The sequence below is a fragment of the Mus musculus genome, chromosome 3 (assembly GCF_000001635.26).
Source record: "Mus musculus strain C57BL/6J chromosome 3, GRCm38.p6 C57BL/6J".
Taxonomy (NCBI): Eukaryota; Metazoa; Chordata; class Mammalia; order Rodentia; family Muridae; genus Mus; species Mus musculus.
Window position 1 is genome coordinate 7,424,743 of NC_000069.6, and position 22,240 is coordinate 7,446,982.

Genomic DNA, 22,240 nt, shown 5'->3' on the forward strand with positions numbered 1-22,240 from the left:
AAAAGAAAAGATGTAGCATTGTGATGTCATGGCATGCCATTCTTAGACTTAAAACTGCTGTTCCTTTCCCATTTACCAAATATTGCCATCTGCTTATTTATCCTAGCTAAAACTCCAGACACAGTACAAGTTTCTCATTCCAGAGCCAGCAATTTCAAACATCCCACTATGGCAGATACTGATCATGTCCTCTGTAGCAGACGCTGCTTCTCAGTGTACCCTGCTCTTTAAATCTCGGGGCCCGGCAGCTTGACCTAGGGCCGACTGATAGAGACAGGTCTAGTTCTTGAGAGCAGGCATCTGTTGAAGCATTTTTCTCAAGAACAGACTAAAATTCTTTAACGGAAGCAGCAGCAACATTTGGAAGACAAAGTATGTCTTTAGTTAGTTATAATAATTCAAAACATATAAATGTCATAAGCATCATATTTGCATGAACTAACATATTGAGTTCCTCTCTGTCTTCAGTTCTCTTTCAGTTAAATTCTCTACAAATTAATCTTTACTGCTTGACTCTAATCATCCTTCATTTTTTCTTTTTCTTTTCTTGTATCTTTTTCAAACCTTTCTTAGTCACAGACAATTTGACTTTTGGACATTCCAAACAACATGTTATAAGCATGTACCAAATACAGCAAATATCATTTATAGGTAATTGTGCTGGCTAGTTCCATGCCAACTTAAAACAAGCTAATCACTGGGTAGGGAGAAGTTGAGACTGAGAAATGCCTCCAAAACATTGGGCTATAGGCAATCCTGTAGGGCATTATTTTTGCTGGCTTATAGAGGCTAGTTCAGCCTATTTTATATAAGGCCACCCTGGGCTGATTCTAAAAGAAAGCAGGCTGAACATATCATGTGGAACAAGCCAGTAAGCACTACCCCTTAATGGCCTCTGCACCAACTCCTGCTTCCTCTTCCTGCCGTGTTTGAGCTCCTGTCTTGACTTTCTTCAATGATGGACTACAATGTGGAAGTGTAAGCCAAATAAACCATTTCATCACCAACTTGCTTTTTGGTCATAGTGTTTCATCACTGCAATAGTAACCGTAACTAAGACTAACCAACTCTACACGAGAACCAACAGGCACCCCATTAGATGAACCACATTAATATTAGTGTTGAAATTATTAAACATTTTCTCACTTTTGCGTGTTTTGTTTATATTTTGGAACCATTTTTCAGGCATTATTTAATTTTCTCATAGATCCCTGTCAAAATCACAGTTACTGTTAATTATGTTTTTAGTCACTTAAAGCTAAACCACCTTCCTGACAACGAATCCTGATTATAAAGCACATCCAAAATGCTTAGACCATACATATTTAGACTATGTAGGGTTTGGAGTAAGAAGGTTTTATGGACCAAACATAGAAATCAAAGAGGACATATGATATGATTGAAAAGTCACATTCTGTAATGATTTAAATAGATGATCAGTTTGTGAAATACTGTCTCAATATAGTATGGAAATGGCTACATATGTATAAAGAAATATTGAAGACAAGCTCTAAATATAAAATGAAATAAACTTAGCTTAACATGTCCTAAAGTAAAATAGTATTAAAAATATCCCTACTAATTATGTAACATAATAACATGAACCTGTTACTTCATCATATAAATACTATATTGATAAAGCCATTAAGACATTTAAATTATCCTTGTACACTCGCTGGTGAATGTGGTGTGCCTTTTCAACTTTTAAATATCCCCAAAGCACTCAACTTCATAAACTTCATAACTAATTTATTATCTTATGCCTATCATTACACATTGGACCCATCCAATAAATTTGATCTTATTTTACTCCTCTTGTGATTTTAAAGATGGAAAAGTAAATAATAAATTAATTTTCTAAATGTTTCATAACCTACATTTTTATTTTTAAAACAATATTTTATCATTTTCTTATTTATTGTATGAGTTCATATACACATGAATGTCAGAGGATGGCTTGTAAAATAGTTTCTCTCCCTCCACCACATGGAACTCAGGAATGCACCTCAGGTGAGAGAGCTGGCTTGCTGACAACTGCCCTGAAACAGTGAACCATCTTTCTGACCCCTGATTTTTGAAAGCTAAATGTTTATCAGAAATACATACAGGGAAACACGTTAGTTTAATGGGAAGGTATCCATTTTAAAAGTATCTGTAGTCCTTAAAATAATACAGAGCTGGGGAAGGAAATAAGACAATCATTTAGAAAGATTCACGTAAGGAAGATCATTGCTAATCTTGGACTCTCAAAGCTGTTATGTGTTTGAAGTGGGTAAACCTAGGCTTCCGTTCTTATGTCAGTGTTTCTACTGACTGTGTAAAATATTAGTGAGTCAGTTAACCCCTCTGCTTCTGTTTCTTCATTTGAAGTGCACTACCTATAGATAGTATTTCTACTGCTAATTAACCATCTCAGCAGTACTCTTACAGGGATTAATCATGAAATATATATATGAAATATTGAAAAAATGATATAGAAATCTCTAACATGAGTACAAAATAAATCACTGGAAGCAGCCAATGCTATTTTACAAAAGACATTGAAAACAAGCTATTTGTGAGATGACTTCTTTCCCATGGGTGGAGCTGAGACAAGAACTGTCCATCTTGCTGAAAGATTCTCCATCAATAATACATTCTTGCTCTTGTCATTTCTCCCTTTACCTGACTGAGGTGTGCTCATATGTGTTGAGCCTATAAGCCATGTATATTCATTTTCAACATTAGTTCAAAATATTTGATAAAACATAAGAATCTAAAAATAAAAAGAACTTAATTCAGACTGCTATGAATTGACCAGAGCTTCCTGTTGCTGAGGCTATTGTTGAAATCTTGTTGTAAGTGGGAGCACACTAAAGAAGGTATTCATGGATAACTGTTCATGTGTTGCTAGAGAAAAGAGAATTTAAGAAATTAATGTAAGAGGACCTGATATTCCCCCTCTAAGGTATCTATCAAGATTACCTGTAAAAATGAGATAAGAAGATCTAAATATGGTTTAAGAAACAAAAGAAAAACTACAGAGTTAGTTTTTTACTAACTAACTAACTACCTAACTAACTAACTAACTAACTGTGTAGTTACTCTTCTTGGTAAATACCTGAGCACCTGCTCAGTCACATTGTAGACTGAAGGATCACCATTCCTAATAATCTCTATAGAAAACAAACTCGGGTTGTTTGTGCCCGGGTGTTTTGCAAAGGTTTTCTTTAAAGTGAATAATGGGATTTGTGACTGCAACATCCAAGCTTCCAAATGAAAAAGATACGTTTTGGAAAATGCCATATCTGGCTCAAAAAAAAAAAAAAAAAAAAACTAATTAGGTTGTATACTAGAAAATGTAACTAGTTGAAAAATTTACCTGACTCAATGCCCAGTGAACAAATATATGCCAAAAGAGTGATGCTCAGTATTGTGTGTGTGCATGCAAGAACAAAAGAGCCACTCATGACACAAGACAGATGTTAGAGACATTAGCAAATGGGGGTGGAAAGCATTTTCTTATGCTTTTACAGTCCACATTGTAAAAAAAGAAAAAAACAACTTTACAAATACCTGAAAAGGCTATTAAAGTTCTCTTCACTGTTGTAAACCTAAAAGAAAAATCGTTATGAGGACAGGTTTTCCTCACATAGCGCAATGGAAGCAACAGATTGCAACAGATCTAGTGCAGGTGCAGATTTGAGAAGCCAGATGTCCCTGATTAAGCCAGACATTTATAAAAGCCAGAGTTACGAATGTAAAACTATACAAAATTTCTGTCATCATTTCCTTTTTCTTTTAAAAACATATTTCCTTTACAAAACAAGTGTTTATGTAAATATATATTAGGTTTATTGGTATATTTCAGAGAATTAATAAATACTTATATTTGGCCAGTTCTTTCATTTTTTCACATGGTAAATGTTAGCAGATTTGTTTCACATAAATGAAAGCTCATTGAAGTTCTTGACCACTGTTCTTAGTGCAGGGAAATCTTAGACAGAAAACACCAATGTGTACTGAGTACTGAACACACTGGGAATTGCACAGGATTTCATTATTTTAACATTTGAGAATTTTTGTCACTGAATTTGAGAGTGGAACAAGGTAATTTTTTCTGTTTCTGACATTTAGACTTCATTTTTAAAATTGGATTGTTCACTCTAGAATCCTCTGTGCGTTGGAGGCAGTCTCTCTATCCTCCCTTCCAAGTGTGCGACTCCCATTTCATGTGTCCCATTTACAGAAGTAAAATTAGCATGTTCTTCAGTCACCATTTGGCTCATGACTCAAAGTCACTATAAAAACCATCTTCGCAGCTTCATAGGCTCAGCTTCTTCTAGGATACACCGATGTGGAAAGCTTCGATTTAAGATAGGAGGCGTAAGTACATGCGGTTATGAGGTTCCTGAAACGTAACTAAATCTGTAATTTCTGCTAGAGGAAAGTCTGATTTCTGTCTGTGAATAGTTGCACTGTGATATTAGAAGAACTAAAAGACATTAAGTAAGAAAGTCCCCAAACAACTCATGTTGTCAGAAAGTCCCCTTCCATTTAATGTCTCCTGAGGACAGCCCTGATCCCTTCCTTCACAGTGAGAGGGAGGGGCTTGCTCCAGGGGACAGAGGGAGGGGCTTGCTCCAGGGGACAGAGGGAGGGGCTTGCTCCAGGGCACAGAGCATGATTAGTGCTTTTTCATAAGTGCTGACCTAATTATATTAAATATTATTTTTTAAATTTAAAATTTAAAATGTAATCTATTATTTGGTAGCTCAATATTTAAGAGTAAAATATCTTCCCTCCCCCACTCCAGACCTTAATTAATATAACTATATATTTGCATAACTGGGTTCAGAAATGTACCATATTCTATGCCTATATACAATAAATTATCATTAATGTCTAGAAAATTCTAAATATAGCAACACAAGTAGGAAACAAAGTCCATTATTACTATATTTTCCAAGGGTTTTCTCTTTATTTTGTACAGTTAGAATAAATAAATGCTAATTGGTCCTCTGCTAAGCCTCTGTCAGCTGCTGGAATTTATTTGATGGTGCTTCCATTCTTCCTTCCTTCTTTCCTTCCTGTCTCTCGATATGTTAGTTATAACTTTCAACAACAATTCTACAGGATTTCATAGCAAAAGTTTGTTCTCCATGAGGTGATAATGTATTTTTTGTTGTTTTTGTTTGTTTGTTTGTTTGTTTGTTTGTTTTGTAAAAGACATCTCTGGATCTTTGGTAGCTGAAAGAGACCCATGCCTAAATACTTGATTTGGATGAGGGAAGGCATTTTGTATGGGAAAACATGCACTTTGGAGAACCTAAGAATAATAATAAAAATAATAATGGAAAGACATGCGTAGAATTCAAACCAGCTATGTATTTTCTCCATAAATGGAATTACATTTCTTCTGCTTTGCATATGTTTATCTTGTGCTATCTGTATGCTATTTTCTTTTATCATAAATTTGTTTATCCAAATAAAGAACTTTTTAAAGATTAATTTTCTATTAATAGCTAATAATTATTATTAAGGTGAGAACTATGATGAAATACCTAATGTTTAGTTTACAATTTACTTTAGATGTATAATCTACACATAAATCTAATAAATTGATACAAAAATATTTAACAGGAGAGACTTCTACAGGAATAGTGCTTCTATATCAGTTCTTATTGTCATAGACTCAATTCAAATCCAATTTGTGTATAGCCAGTTGAGGACAATTATAACATGCCCTTAGAATTTTCATATCCCTGTTTGTCCCAGCCCATGCCTATTAGCTAAGAGTGAACCAAATGAGAGTTTAAAACTGTCAGTTCTGTTCACAGTGATAGACTTTTCAGCTTCTTGTTCAGTTTTTTTATTCATATCTTTGTTGGAAATATAACAAATTCTATGCTTCATTTTGATATTACAGATCTTCTTAAACTCAGCAGCAAGAGTGGGTTAGACAAACCCCACATGTTATGGCAGTCTACAGAGAAAAGGAATAATAGGAAGAAGACAAGGAAATTCTTTTATAAAATAAGACCTGGATTTTAAGCCTTGGTCTGCATATGATTTAAGGGTCATTTGAAGTATGAGACATTTTTAACTGAAAATGAGGTATTGGTTTTTGTCGTATTATTTTCTTTTGCCAGATGATGAATAATAGATAGCAGTTGTTTTCTTTCTTTTAAGTCATGCTTTGAAAAACTATTTTAAAAGACACTCACTGAGAATAGAAACTATAAAAAGTGTGTATTTCTCTCACTTCATTTCTCCTTAAATACTTACAGGTGTATTACTGGTTCTTTTATTCAGTTCTAAACCTTCAGGTTAATGTAGAAAGTAAACATAATGTTGCTAATCGTGCTCTAGCTAAAGACAATATTCTTGTTACTAGCAGAATTTAATTATAGCAAGGTCAAAACATTATTACTGACTCAGAAACAGCCTCATAAAGATGTATAAGAGTGTGTTAGGAATTTATGAACCTATGTTCCAAACATTTAAGTACCAAAGTAAAGATGGGGTGGAAGGTTGAATCTCACCGTCCTCACACTCTGCATAAATTGAATCATTCAGGTTAGAGTGGGTCCACTTTCATTTGCCATCATCTGGAAGCATGGACAGTCTGTGGCTGCTGATAAAAGGATCTTTGCCGCATCTATACTTTGATTTAAGACTGACACTATGCAAGTAACTATGTTAGAAATGCATATACAAAACTAATAGCAAACCCATTTTCTTTTCAAATTAGAGTTTCAGTTAGCAAACAAATGATAGGACTGAATTTTAACATTTTTATGTATTTAGCACTTGGTTTTCCTCACATCTTGTCACTCCACTACCATCCCCATTCCTCCCACTCCCTCCCTTTCTGCCCTTCTCCAATGGATTCCTCTTCTGCTTTATCTCATATTCATTCCATAATTGAGAGAGTATATGCAATATTTTTTCATCTTAATAAGTCCCTGACTTGTCATAGCTTGCTATCTGTCTAGAAAGAGAGGTCACCATAATGTTGACAGTGCTTTCTACAGACAAAATTCTGACTTATAACTTGCTGTCTGAAGATGGGGAAAGTGATAAAAGAGAAGATGAGTTTCGGCTGAATTCTGAAGGCTCAGTCTGTTTCACCAAGCAGATTTATTTGCATTCCTGGTGGGGAACTGATTTAAGCAAATTCACCATCACAGATCTCTGAAAAACACTGTGCTATATTCTGCAATATACCAGCATGACATGTGTGGTGAAGTAAAATAGGAAGAAGCAAGAGCCATTTGCCCTTAAAAGGAATTCTAATTTTTAGAATTTATAGACTGTGTGAAGCTTTTGTTCTGTGAATATTGTTCTGGAAGCAGCATTTAAAATAGAATGAAAATGTAAGTGATTAAAAAAAAACTACTTATTGAGAAGTAATTAGAAATTGATTTCAAGGGTGAGAGATAAACAAAAATGTGCTAAACATGGTGTATAATGTTATAGCAAGTGGATGATTGTATAGGAGATGGTATAAAAGAAGATCAGTAGCATGTTTCAAAATTAAAAGGGAGGAAGGAAGGAAGGGAGGAAGGAAGAAAGGGAGGAAGGAAGGAAAGAAGGAAGGAAGGAAGGAAGGAAGGAAGGGAGGGAGGGAGGGAGGGAGGGAGGGAGGGAGGGAGGGAGGGAGGGAGGGAGGGAGGAAGGAAGGAAGGAAGGAAGGAAGAAAGAAAGAAAGAAAGAAAGAAAGAAAGAAAGAAAGAAAGAAAGAAAGAAAGAAAGTGGGCGAGAGGAAGGAAGGTAGGAAAGAAAACAATTCACCAGCAAAGAAAGACAACACTGAGAATATAGTTTAGGAGAAGAAGTTTGAGAAAACATTAGGCCAATGTCCTGCATCCTTTTAGGAAAGAAAGATGGAGCCATCAATGAAAACAGACAATATTTAATGTGTAGTCTTGAAAGGACTGGGGGGGGGGGTCTTTCCCATGGATCAGAGCACAAGGAAGAGTCACCTAGAGGTGAATAAAAGAACTTGTGCAACTCTGCAGACTAATAATAGTCAGAAATGTCTAGCTGAGCCAATTGGCACAATTGCGTGACTTTTTCTGGTAACAGCCACCTGGTAATAAGATCAAAGAATGTGTGCTGGGCTGTTTTCTCAGCATGAAGCAAAGGTAGGAAGGTGATGATCATAATAGCAAGGGGACTTCCTGATGCTTAGATGAAGAGACATGAACCAGTGGGCAGCTGATTTCCATGGTACCACACCTAGTACAAGTACAAAGTGCTGAAGGAACTAAGACGGGCTCAATGTGAAGGGACTTATTCACAAAGTATGAGATGAAAGGAAAGGTGGAGGTGATGGCCAGAGGAGGGGATTTCCAAATACAAGATTTTGGAAATAAAGTAATTTTGAGTAACAATGATTACCATCTCACTTGAAGCACATTAATTATCACATTATCCAGTGCACTTCTTTACTAATTAATAATTAAGAACAAAATGGTTAAAGCTTTCTCTGCAATTCACTCCATGACTGAATGACAGAGCAACAACCGTACTCCAAATTCTTCATGCTGGTGGAAGAAAATGTGTGACACAGGCAGCTAATGAAGAGGAAGATTCATTTGACCCGTGATTTTGTACTTTTCAGTGACCAGGTCCTGGTGCTTTGCAGCTGCAGCTAGGCATCATGGTGGTTCCATACAATGGAAGAGGATATACACCTCTTGGTAGCCAGAAAGCTAAAAAGAGAAAGAAGAGGACCCTGGGTCCCAAAACCCACTTTAAAGTTATGCTTTAAGGATGTAACTCTCTTCTGTTAGATCTTGCCATGTCCAATAGTGACATGGACTGGGTTTAAATGACTGGAATAGATTGTATACTGGTAATCAGTTATGTACTGTTTAAACTTACTGACTAAGCCCTCTGGGAATGTGAAGAGCTTTCTTATCCCAGACACATAGTGTCCTCTAGAATTCCCTAGATCTTTGGCATGGAGCAAGGAAGACAGCAAACAGCTAATAACAAATATGTTGTGTGTATATGTTTTTAGAGCTGGCCACTTGGTATTATAAAATCAGAGGGTTCGTCCCTAGGAAAGACTAATTCTCCATCTCCTGGAAGTTATCAGTGGCCTGTAACTCTTCATCTAGAAGTAGAGATAGTGAGAGTTTCACTTCCTGTGTTGGAATTTCAGCTGCTGTTGTCATTGTTCAGGTTGTGACTAGGCATGCATATTGTTGAGAATACATGAATGAAGCTTCTCTGTCATATATAGAAGATATTATCCTACTGCAGAGGGATGCCCTGGAACTCTGTCATATATAGAAGATAATACTCTACCGCAGAGGGGATCCCTGGTACTCTGTCATATATAGAAGATATTATCCTACTGCAGAGGGGATCCCTGGTACTCTGGCTCTTCTAAGCTTTGTGTCTCCTCTTCCAATGTGTCCCCTGAGTGTAGATGTGGGTATTGTGCTATAGATCTGTCAGTTGGAGCAGGACACCCTACAGGCAATTCTCTGCATTTAAACAGACATTCTGCAATAGTCTCCATGTTCTGTCAAAGGAAATCTTTGATTATGTGTGAAAATTATATATATTAAGGAATAGTGAATAGACTCAGAGGCTACATTTATATGTAAATATAACAATACATGTATATTATTATATATGTAAATATAATAATAATAATAATAATAATAATAATAATAGAAAAATCATGATGTTGAGAATGAACAAGTCGGATATGGAAAGAGTTAGAAGGGAATAGAAATGATATAAATAGAATACATTTATTGAAATTAAAATGAATTTAATTTAAAAGGTTTCCATAATGACAGCTAGAAGATAAGCCATCTCAATAGAGGTTATCTAATAGTATAAAAATGTCCATGTGGGAACTAGAAGGAAGAGCTATCCAATAAGAGATTGCTCTCCTCTGCCTGGTAGTCCCCCAATCTGCAACTCCAGCATGGCTGGTTCAGCACAGTTTCCTTAGTTGTTCCTGCTACATGTTGGAAGCACCTCACTTCATGTCACTTCTGCTTACTCTTCCAATTAAACTACTCCAACAGTTTCAGATGGGTATTGACAGGGCCCAGTTTTATGATGTGCTGTTGTCCATGTGTTTTGTTTTGTTTTTTCCTTCTAACTTCTATTTGTTCTTTCTTCTCTATTTTGCTTGCTACATACTTAATAAACTCATTTGAAACCCAGTACTTCTATCTTAGATAATTTTCCATGTAGACTTATCCAACTCATGGGCCTCTAGGGGACATTCATTACCTTAACTGTATCATTCTTCAAGTTTATGAGTTTATGTATCAGGGGTTGTGTTGGACAAGTTCCCTTTCATTTATTCTGCTCAGTCAAAATTGTACTTCAAGGAGTATGTCACTCTTCTCAAGCCATTACTTGTCTCCAGAGCACAAGAGTCATCGTCCTGAACTACAGCAGGACTGACAAGAAGTGTTTTGAATTTCTGGTGTAGGGAGATGTTAGAACACAAAGTCTATCTGACTCGATTTCTCAGATAGCCTTAGCCTTTCTGTAGTTAGTGCACTTGCTGAATGCCTACCTGTGGTGTGGACCACTTCACTTAACCCCTTACTTATTTCCAATTCAGCTCTATAGCAGAATTTTAAATTATAATTTTAAAGTAAAATTCTCTAAGGAGAATTTTAAAATATAAGTCACGTGTAAAGTTGTGGCATTTGGGCTAAATCTGGTCCTATGCCCTTTTCATGAAGTTCTTATTACATTTGTTAAATTTATTGCTTGAGACTCTTTTAGACTCTAAGTCAACACTGACTAGTTGGAGTAGAGATTAAAGTACTGGATACTGAGTCCTGAGCACAAGCAGGATCCTGCCTTCCTTTCTTAAAGTTCTTACTTTTACTTTTCTGGGTCCTGGGGGTGAAAAGCAGGACACTGTGCACACCAAATACATGTTCTAACACAGGGCTATAACTCTAGCCCATTAGAATTTTGATTTTTTTAAATAATTGCTACATTGTTTTTTAATTATAACTACATCGTTTTTCCTCAGATTTCTTCCCTCCTACTCCACCCATACACCATCTAGCTTGCTTGCTCTGTCTCTCTCTCTCTTTCTCTCTCTCTCTCTCTCTCTGTGTGTGTCTCATGTTTACTTTTACACTCTCAGATAAATATAATTCTTGACCCTTATTGTAGAAATTTCCTTTTGCAACTGATGCATGCCATTACAGAAAAGCAAAAGCAATGAAAATGCAAAGATGCTCTGGAACCCAATCCCAACTGATACAAACACAGCCCAATCCCCAGTCCCAATTTATACAAACACAGCCCAATCCCCAATACCAACAGATACAAACATAATTCATGGCCTATTTTCTTGAATTGTTACATATGTACACCCTGTTCAGGCTGTATAATGTTACCTGAATAATCTTATTTTAGGAAGAGTCGCTTACTACCGAATAGCCTGTTAAGAAGATCTCTCTGGAGAAGACTATTTCTCCTACTCTTAGCACTCCCCATTTGCCAATAGTTCTTTGTCCAGGCTTGAGGCCCCATGAACTATCCCCTTTCTATGTTACCTTAATTGGTCTCCTTATTGTTCAGGCCATTTAGGTGGTTTTAATAAGAACCGCTCCTTAGGTTCATGTATTTAAATGCTTAATCACCAGTGAATGGAACCACTTGAAATTATTAGAAATCAGGAAATAGGACCTTGTTGGAGGAAGTGTGTCTCTGGAAGTGGGCTTTGAGTTTACACAAGGCAATACCAAGCTCAGTGTTTCTTCCCTCTAACTATAAATCAGTATGTAGATTTCTCAGCTTCTTCTCTAGCACCATATCTGACAGCATGCCACCATGTTCCCCATTGTAATGATAATGGAATAACCTCACAAACTGTAAGCAAGCCTTAAATGAATATTTTCTTTACAAGAATAGCTTTGGTCATGGTATCACTTCGTGGCAATAAAACAGTGACTAAAAAATGAAGTAATGTCAATGAGACTTCATCCAAAGACAATTTTTCTGACATTTCTAGTAGACTAATCTCACACCAAACTTGATACACCTTTGGCTCTTAGAACCTACTCCCAGTCTCTTTGGCAGTGATCCTTAAGCCTTAAGTTTAGGAATTGGGTTGTGTTTGTATCAGTTGGGATTGGGGATTGGGCTGTGTTTGTATAAATTGGGACTGGGGATTGGGTTGTGTTTGTATCAGTTGGGATTGGGTTCCAGAGCATCTTTGCATTTTCATTGCTTTTGCTTTTCTGTAATGGCATGCATTTGTTGCAAAAGGAAATTTCTACAATAAGAGTCAAGAATTCTATTTATCTGAGAGTGTAAAAGTAAACATTTAGAAGGTACTTTAAGAATAATGCTGGTTTAGTAAAGCAGCAGTTGGAGAGGTGCTGTTTCCTGCCAGCGTATGTGCTCCACTATTGCACCCCTAGGGTATTTCTGCCATAGTGGTCACTCTTATGGTTTGACAGAAATGTTTCAGAAAAGAATCAAAAGATTACTTCTAAACAATTGTTTCTTGTTCGTTTTATAAACCATTCATCAATCTTTCTGTGTTCAATATTCACTGTTGACCACCATTGCATTCACCTATTAACATTTCTTTCTTTTGTAGTCCCTGCTATGTGGATATTTGTTAGCAATGACTGATGTGGAAACTACGTATGCAGATTTCATTGCTTCAGGAAGAACAGGTAGAAGAAATGCAATACATGATATCCTGGTTTCCTCTGCAAGTGGCAACAGCAATGAATTAGCCTTAAAACTAGCAGGCCTTGATATCAACAAGACAGGTGAGTCAGTCAATGCATACTTTTCTAGGAACATAGAACAATTTGGCATTTTCCTACCTGAGATTAGGACACAAAAACAAAAAACAAACAACAAGAAGAAACAAACAAACAAAAAATGAAAACAATAACAACCAAAAATGCTTCCTTTGAAATTAGATGACAGTTAAAAACAGTTCAGGCCAAATGAAAGTCTGATTAGTTCCCCAATCCCTCCATTTTTCAGTAACTTCTCATTTGAAAACTAAAACCCTGATTAAAAAAAAATCAGTATCTATAAAAATTTTGAAATTACTTATGGAAAAACCTTAACAGAGTTACAGTTAGGACTCGTACCATGAATAACACTAGTTGTGCCCTCTGTTTCATAGATACTTAAAAAGATTCACAATTAAGTCAGGCAGACCTCAAAGAATCATTTCAAAAGAGACACCCTAAAGACATTTTTATTGAGACCCAAAATCAAAAAGTTTGTTATAGAAGTGCTTCTTAGATAAAGTGTTTTTAAATTTTCATGATTGGATGATTTTGTTTAAAAAAATGTGTTTAATCACCTGGAATTACTAGTGAAAAAGAAAAATTATCTTAATACATTAAAATATTTAGTAGTATTAATTTTAGTATTAAAAAAGTTATTTAGTAGTTACTCTATACATAGCTTTTTCAAATTTATTAAGAAGACTAGCACAGAATAATCATTAAATATATAAAAGAATTAATAATCAAGGAACCAAAGTGTAATACACATAAGAACTGATTATTTCTGACTCTATTTGGAAAACTCAATATGGCTTCGCTCTATGAGTATAATGAGAAAGACTTGATATATTTGGGAAATGTGTAAGGTTATATATGTGATTTTTAAAAGGCAGGATTGTCTTCAACTATTAAAGGTCAATAGTCGTAGACACCATTTCAAGTTTAGATTAATGAAAAATGTTGACAGCATGGCTTTGGGCTGCATGGACCTGCATATCCTAGGGCTCATTGTTTCTCCACCATTATTGTATATACTTACTTTTTTATGCACTTTGGAGAAAGACTAAAGGTGTTATCTCATTTTACTCCCATGAAATAAGAAAATACATTTTTTCTTGTGGTATAGAAATTTTGCTCATTTCTTTTAATAGATTTATATTTTAATCCATACATAAATATTCAATTTTAAGTGACTGCATGAATTTCAAGAAGTCTTAAAATTGGGAATTTTGAGCCATAGAGTAATTTCTTCTGTTTTGCCTGTTAATGAGGACTTCTAACTTTAAGACATTTTTAATACAAGAGAATGTATTAGATTGCCATAAGTAATTTGAGGAACACTGACATTTGTGTTCATATATATGTATGTAAAATATAAATATGCATTAAATTAATTTTAATTATATAATTTGAAAAAAAATTCAAGTAAATTGCTGGTTATAATGTATCTTGTTTTCTAAAGAACTCTGCATTCTAATTACAATTATAGAAGCCCTGGCAATTTTTTTTAGTTTCTCTCCCAACCATAAAGTCTAGAACTAGGGAAACTGTAAACATCACTGACTTTACTATTCTCTATGCACAGAACAAATAATAATAATATGAAAGTCTAAACTGTAATATGACATATATAGAGGCAAACTTAATATGCTTGTCTCTATTTTCTTATAATACATATTCACCAACATCCCTCTCGTTTGTTAGTTCACAAGCATCATCGAAGCGCATCTCTGTTTGCAGTGTAATGCTTAATCCTACAGAGAGTCCTCACGCACCAGGAGGATCCGATCCTCGTGAAAGCTGCGTTTCTCATTTTGTGTTTATACAGTCAGTCCCTTTCATCCTTCAGTATTCTTGTGTCCCTCATCTGCCCAGACATGACCCTTCATTTGGTTTTCAAAAGTGTCTCCCATACACTCTTTTCTTGTCTATACACCCCACATCCGGGTCTTCCGCACATCTTGGAGGCTTCTCCAGGGCTCTAGTAATAAAAACTAGAGTATGAAAAATTGTAAGCTTTGCCTAGTTATGTTTTAGTAAAACTCTAGATATAAAGACTAATTTCCTAAAATACTTAGAATCACTGGAGTATAATGAGATATTTAGTGTGTAAATTTTAAGAATAGAGGATAAAGGGCAACCAAAACAACTTCATGAGTAAATACACTCGCTGCACAAACCTGGTGACTATAGTTCTATGCCAGACCCCACAGTAAAGGGAAAATTCACTGCTGAAAGTTGTCCTCTGTTGAAACGCTGTGGCAAGTGTGTACCAGGAGACAGACACTCAGATGTAGGAATGTATGTGCATCCATGCACACACACACACAAACACACTAAATTCATTCATGCATTTTAAAATGATGAAGGAGAGCCAAGTATGGTGATGTATATTTCTTTTTTTTAAATTTATTTTATTTTTTTAATTAGGTATTTTCCTCATTTACATTTTCAATGCTATCCCAAAGGTCCCCCATACCTACCCCTCCAATCCCCTACCCACCCACTCCCCCTTTTTGGCCCTGGCGTTCCCCTGTAATCATAGCTTTTAAGAGATGAAGTCAAAAGGTAAGAAATTAGAGGTCCCTGGAAATCAGTCTGGCATTTCCTCAGAAAATTGGACATAGTACTACTGGAAGATCCAGCAATACCTCTCCTGGGCATATACCCAGAAAATGCTCCAACTGGTAATTAGGACACATGCTCCACTATGTTCATAGCAGCTTTATTTATAATAGCCAGAAGCTGGAAAGAACCCAGATGTCCCTCAACAGAGAATGGATACAGAAAATGTGATACATTTACACAATGGAGTACTACTCAGCAATTAAAAACAATGAATTTATGAAATTCTTAGACAAATGGATGCATCTGGAGGATATCATCCTGAGTGAGGTAACCCAATCACAAAAGAACACACATGATATGCACTCACTAATAAGTGGATAGTAGCCCAGAAACTTAGACTACCCAAAATGCAATTTACAAAACACATGAAACCCAAGAAGAAAGAAGACCAAAATGTGGATACTATGTTCCTTCTTAGAATGGGAAACAAAATACCCATGGAAATAGTTACAGAGACAAAGTTCAGAGCTGAGACAGTAGAAAGGACAATCCAGAGACTTCCCCACCTAAAGATCCATCCCATAGACAACCACCAAACCCAGACAATGATGCATATGGCAACAAGATTTTGCTGACAGGACCCTGATATAGCTCTCTCTTGTGAGGCTATGCCAGTGCCTGGCAAATACAGAAGTGGATGCTCACAGTCATCTTATTGGATAGAACACAGGTCCCCCATAGAAGGAGCTAGAGAAAGTAACCAAGGAGCTAAAGGGATCAGCAACCCTATAGGAGGATCAACAATATGAACTAACCAGTACCCCACAGAACTGTATCTCTAGTTGCATATGTAGCAGAGGATGGCCTAGTTGGCCATCAATGGGAGAAGAGGCCCTTGGTCTTGCAAAGATCATATGCCCAATACAGGGAAATACTAGGGCCAGGAAGTGGGAGTGGGTGGGTTGCAGAGAAGGGTGGGGGAGGGAATAGGGGACTTTAGGGATAACATTTGAAATGTAAATGAAGAAAATATCTAATTTTAAAAAAGGTGAAAAAAAAAAAAAAGAAATTAGAGGTCTACCTGGACTACACAGTAAAATCTGTTTCAAGAAAAAAAAAAGATAATCTTTTTTTAGTATTATATATAAGTGAGGGCAGTGTAGCCAGTCTACCTACCTTTATTTATATCCTTTAGTTATGATAAACTTTCAAAAAATATGGACAGAATTTATGTTGCTGTAACACTACAAAATATTTTGTCTGTCAAGTCATATTGGTTGTAGTAGCCAAATGACAAATTCGAACACGTGAAGGACTGACCAGAGTTTCCACATGTATTAACTGCCCCAAGATAGAGTGAAAATATTGTTGAGTTTTAGTATTTGTGAAGGCACTGACTGAGATTGCAATGAGCATAATGAATGAGGGACATTTGACTGACACTGCACATATCAGAGACCAGCAAACTGTTGGACAAGAGACTGACCAAATATCAAAAAAAAAAAAAAATCCATGTACCTTCTGTTGTTAATATCAATTATAAATTAATAGAATTTTTAGAAATCAGGTGTATTATCCTAAAGTTCTATAAATAATGGAAAAAGGAAATTTTAAATGTTTCTTCACATTAGAGTTGGGGCACAATGCCAACTCGGTTTCTGTAGATTGTAAAACCACATTTAAGAGTGATGAGTGTGGCCATGAGATTTCCTTCACCAGAAGCGTAGTTCACCATTAACAACTCTAGACATTTCACAGGTCATTTATTTTTGACTTTCATTCTGATGTCTCATAAAGTGCCGGGCTCTGAACACATATACAGTTTTGTTTATTGTACACTTCTAAGAAAACCCACTTCTCTATAACCATTTCAGACTTTGAAGTCTCCAGCATTCTGAGAGACAGGAACCATGAGCTTTTCTTTGCTCTCACTTCTCATTGTCTCTTATAGAAGGTGAAGATGATGGACAGAGAAGCTCCACCGAACAAAGTGGAGAAGCCCAGGGAGAAGCAGCCAAGTCTGAAAGCTAACACTCCATTCTGACGGTCATCAACATCTGACAATGTGGCAAATATCCTGGCGATGCTCGGATGTATTCGCAGCCACGGGTGAAACGGAGGGGAAGAAAATGGCTGCGCTGCACAGCAAGACACTGTTGGTTGCCATGTCACAAGTGGGGATGGAGCCTGTGTCTGCACACAGCCTTTTCCCCACCTCTGTCATTAGCAATGGTTGAAATCACCTGGGCTGTGCTTGGATCTCCTTCGTGTATGGGTCCTTCCACTTGACCGTATAATGAAATGCTTGTAGAGAGTAGCACTGCCTAGCTGATGATTCCTGTGGCATCTGGCCCCTCATGATGTCAGAGGATTTAATTGTGTCTAATTGAAAAGAGTTGGTTGAACCCCAGAGTTTCAGTATCTCTGGCTGGAGTATTGACTCACAAAAAGAACCATCCAGAGAGCACAGTTAGCATTATGTCCCTGTGTGTGAGTGCTGTTACTTACGCCGTTTTGTATCGTACAGTACACCTGCTCTGCACTGCCCTTTGATTGCTTACATAAAACAAAATGATGTACATGACTGTGAATTTTTATACCGCTCATTTTTTAAAGGGCTGCCTTTTTAATTTCCCATAGTGTTGTGGCGTGAACAGGGCAGAACCTTCTTTTGTAAAACACAACTTTCCTCTTGATAACTGCCGAGGGTTACATCCACTAGACTCACTGAGCCCACTTTGCTTTATTATACAGGCATGTGGAAATATCCATGAATGTGAATATTGCCTGAGTTCAGTCTTAGTATCTACACAGACCAGCGTTCTGTCTTTCAATATTGATTTTATTTCCAAATAAGTACTTTCAACTGATACTTTAATTTTTCATTATAAGAATTTTTTTAAGAATCAACAAAATAAACAAAGAATGCCAGATAATGCAAAGAGCTAGAAATGTTGTGCTGTGAGGATCACTTTTCTCACACTGCTGGGTGCCACTGTTTAACGCAGGAGGACAACTTGTGAAGGAAGTGTTTTCCTCAAAGCCTGTGGGCACCCATCTCAAAAGTAAAGCCCTTGTGCTGTGGCCCCTCTCAGCCCTTTCATACCCAAATGTTGTTATGCACTTTTTAATGTTTGTAAAATTTTACTAATAATTTGTGTGAATTGCATTCAGATATAAAAATTATCACCCAACTACACTTTTACTGATGCTGTTGATGGTCTACGCTGTGTTTTGACATCACAATTCTTGTATGGGGAGTTTCTGTGGCCTGTATAACCCTCTCTGGTCAGTATTATGAAACCAACTATCTTTGGTAATAAATGAGGATCCAGTTAGATGCCCAAGGTTCACCTGGTGCATCATAGGAGGCAAATAACAGATGAAAGAAGACTTTCTCAACAGAAGAGCCTCTAAGTGTCCTGGAGCACTAGCATAGCTACAGTTCCAGGTTAAGTAGGTAGAGGTGTTTCAACAGGCAGACCTGGGTACGGTAGGAACTCGACCTGAGTCTGTAGTTACAGACAAGGTAGACAAGGAAGTCTGCCTATATCTTCCCATAGAGTGCTTTCATTACTGACTGGGAATATATGAATCTCATTTAGTCCCCAACTGGATGTTTTCCAGAAAAACAAGCACTGTTAAGTATGCCTTTCTGGATATAGAACAGTAAATACATTCAATATGAGAGGCCTTGCTTTGATCTAAGTCATTGGAGGCTAGCTAAAATTGAAACAAATCTACCTATTGATAGACTCAAAGTTGTGAACCTATGGCCTATTTGAGACAATCTCCGATAATCTATTTACAACATCCAACAGTTTCAATGTCCTTGTTTAACTATGCTGATAGCTTTCTTGTGAATAGGAAGATCATTCTTAAAGTTGTGTAATTCCACACTGGTTTCACATGCATTTTGTAAAGTGTTGAACCAGTGCTAAGACTGTGTGGAAGGGTTATACCCCTGTGTCATATACTATTACTAATGCATGCGGTGCCATGCTTGTCTTTAAATATATAAGTAGTGCTAAATGCAGAAGTCATAGGGAGGTTCTGATTTCATTTGATTTCTTACTGCTACTTGGTGTCCTGTATTCAATCCTAGAGGGATTCTGTGGCTGGTAAGGGAAAAGAGATAAACATTCTGAATTTGTCACATCACATAAATTTTAATTGGCAAAAGTGCATAGAATCTCCTGGTTTTCATTTAATACTTATCATTTGCAAGTAAATAATACTACATAGGGAATGAATCTGTAAATGCAGATGGAAGTGTGGGCAGCCCAAGGAAAGGGGTGTTAGTTAACTACCCCAGCTAAGTCACTTCAGAACCAAATGTACCATTCAGTTTCATCTTATGCCCCTTTCACAAATTACAATGTGAACATGAATAAGGACTAATTTTTGCAAAACTAAAAAGCTAATTTGAGCCCATGTTTATCAACAGAATTTTGAATCCACATTTCATAAAATTTAAGCTAATTACACAGTGTGTTTCTCTGTATGGAAAACTATAGATAATACACTCAGTCAGCTTGCATTTTACAGAGAAAGAATTTAAGTTACTAAATAGACTAGCCTTTCTTGGGTTTGTACACATGTCTTTGGGACAAAGACACATGTGGTTGAGCCTACCTTTTTTTGTTGTTGTTGTTGTTTTAATACTCAATTATAGCTTATTTTGAATTTATTTAAGACATGTAAACTGTAAATTTACATGCTATGTTCATGCTATGTATGTGAACAAATATTCTTGCTTTTTATTTAATAACCTAGAAACACAAAATTTTCCATTTTAACACATTAACAATGAATGAGAAGCTGTAGAATTTGTTGAGCTTAACTTTTTTAAACTAAGAACATTTTATGTTAGTACATATTCATCCTGAATTCACAGAAATGCTTTCTGCTCTATAACAGAAAATCATGACCTTTATTTTTCAGGAAATACTGACATAGTAGCCCACTGTTCACACCCTACCACTGAGTCTTCCTTAAATGTGACATCAAGGATCCAATGTAGAATAAAATGACATTTTTATCTCTTCTCAGAGGAATACGAAAAAAATGTAACTGTTGGGCAGCAAACTTCTAAATGAATTCTGCAGTAGTAAGGGAAAAAAATGTATAGTCATTAAATTAAACGAAGAAAGGATCCATAATTGATTGTGTCTTAGAAGCCTGGAAATGTTCTTTCACTGACTTGTGGCAGCCTGGGAAGTCATCTGTGAGCTTCTATGACTTTTGTATTTAGCAATGTTGCATGCTCACATAACTGATATTAAAAGCAGCACTTGTTTTCTGAAATGCAGTCTCTCAAGAGTCATTATTTACTGCATACTATATATTGATGCTGAAGAAAGGATTGTAAAACAGGATGTGAAAGGCAAACTCAAAGTCTGAGCTATCTCAGGGTGCGTATCCCCAAGTCTCTGGCTTTACTTTCCTGCCCTCTACCCTAGATGCTTCTGATCCATTTGACTCTAGGTGTCCAGCACCTCACTGTAGCCTTCTGCCATAACCATGCACACTCAGAGCTGTAATGTCAACTTCAACCTATGCTTCTGATTTGGTTAAGAGAGAAAGTATTCAAACACACTAAGGTTTTTAAAACATTCTTCAGTAGCATACACCGAGAGAGGGGGGGAGGGGGGAGAGGGAGAGAGAGGGAGGAGGGGGGAGGGGGAGATGGAGGGAGAGGAGGAGAGGGAGGGAGAGAGAGAGAGAGAGAGAGAGAGAGAGAGAGAGAGAGAGAGAGAGAGAGAGAGATTGAGAATACTCTTTATCACAGGCAGGTAGAAAAGGCCAAGAAAAAAACCAATGTGGGAGTCAAGTGAAATTAGCCATCCATCTTTCAGGATCCGAAATCCATAGGCCAAAGAACCTTGTAAATATTTAAATTTGTCTTACTTAAGCCACAAAACCGAAACATACATGTGAAACACTCTCCCTGGATACGTCTTATGACTTTCTAATTTAAGATATTAGTGAAAATCTAATGTAACTTCAAACTGGATAAGGAATAAGAATTTAACAGTTATTGAGATATAAGTCTCCCTAACAGGTACAATTAGAAGAAGAAAAATCCTCAAAATTCAGTAGACAACAGAAATTGAAATTATACAGTGGATAGGCATAACTATGGACACTGAAATTACATAAATTGGAAGACATAAGGATTATCATTTTTTCCACTGGAGTTACCAACATTCCCACACCCCTTCTCTATCTCTACTTAGAAAGTTTTTTTTTCTCCAATTCTGCTTTTTTTCTTCTTTTTGGAATTTACTTCTGTATGCATCTAATTTCTATTTTAAATGCATAATTTGAGAGAATTAATGGGTAGATCAGAATAATAGGAGGAAAAGCAACTCTTGTGTTTGAAACGTCAGTGCTATAATTGTTCTTCATCAGTTATGAAGTACATCTTGAAGTTGGCAGCAGTATGTCCTTACTACAGTATTTTAGTCAACACATATTATTGAGAGCTAATAAATAAAGGGGATTACACACTCACTGAGTGGGTTTCTAAATGAGGTGACAAAGACTTTAGTAAGTAGATTTTTTTTTGTAAAGACTAGAAAAGGAGGCAAAGAGACTATATTCTGAGCTAAACATTTTTAATATTACTAAATATAACAGGTAAACATTAGTTATAATTCTCAATAATCCCTGGGTTTTAGATGTTCTTATTATATATATATATATATATATATATATATATACATACATATATATATATAATATAGTATAATTATACATAATATGTGTGTAAAATATATTCATATATACACAAACACAGTCAATACACTGTGGAAACCTAAGGTTCATTAAAATAAATTCAGTTACACCAAATGAGAATAAAAGTGCATCACATTAATTTATAAGTGGGTGGCTATTGTACTAATAGCAATAAGAGAGAA

The 22,240-nt window shown here is 36.2% G+C and overlaps 1 protein-coding gene across 3 annotated transcripts in view; it reads left to right on the plus strand.

Annotated features, from left to right (window-relative positions):
• The window catches only part of Pkia (protein kinase inhibitor, alpha), a 78,763-nt gene extending 58,139 nt beyond the window's left edge, over positions 1-20,624 (plus strand). For 2 of the 3 annotated variants that reach the window (NM_008862.3, XM_030252461.1), the window contains exons 2-3: positions 12,596-12,773; positions 17,269-20,624. In NM_008862.3, coding sequence (NP_032888.1) covers positions 12,623-12,773; positions 17,269-17,348 — 231 coding nt within the window. In that variant the 5' untranslated portion in view covers positions 12,596-12,622 and the 3' untranslated portion in view covers positions 17,349-20,624. Of the gene's footprint in view, positions 1-4,262; positions 4,366-12,595; positions 12,774-17,268 lie in introns of those variants that run through there. The other variant, XM_006530056.1, reaches the window with a different exon arrangement.
• The last annotated feature ends 1,616 nt before the right edge of the window (positions 20,625-22,240 follow it).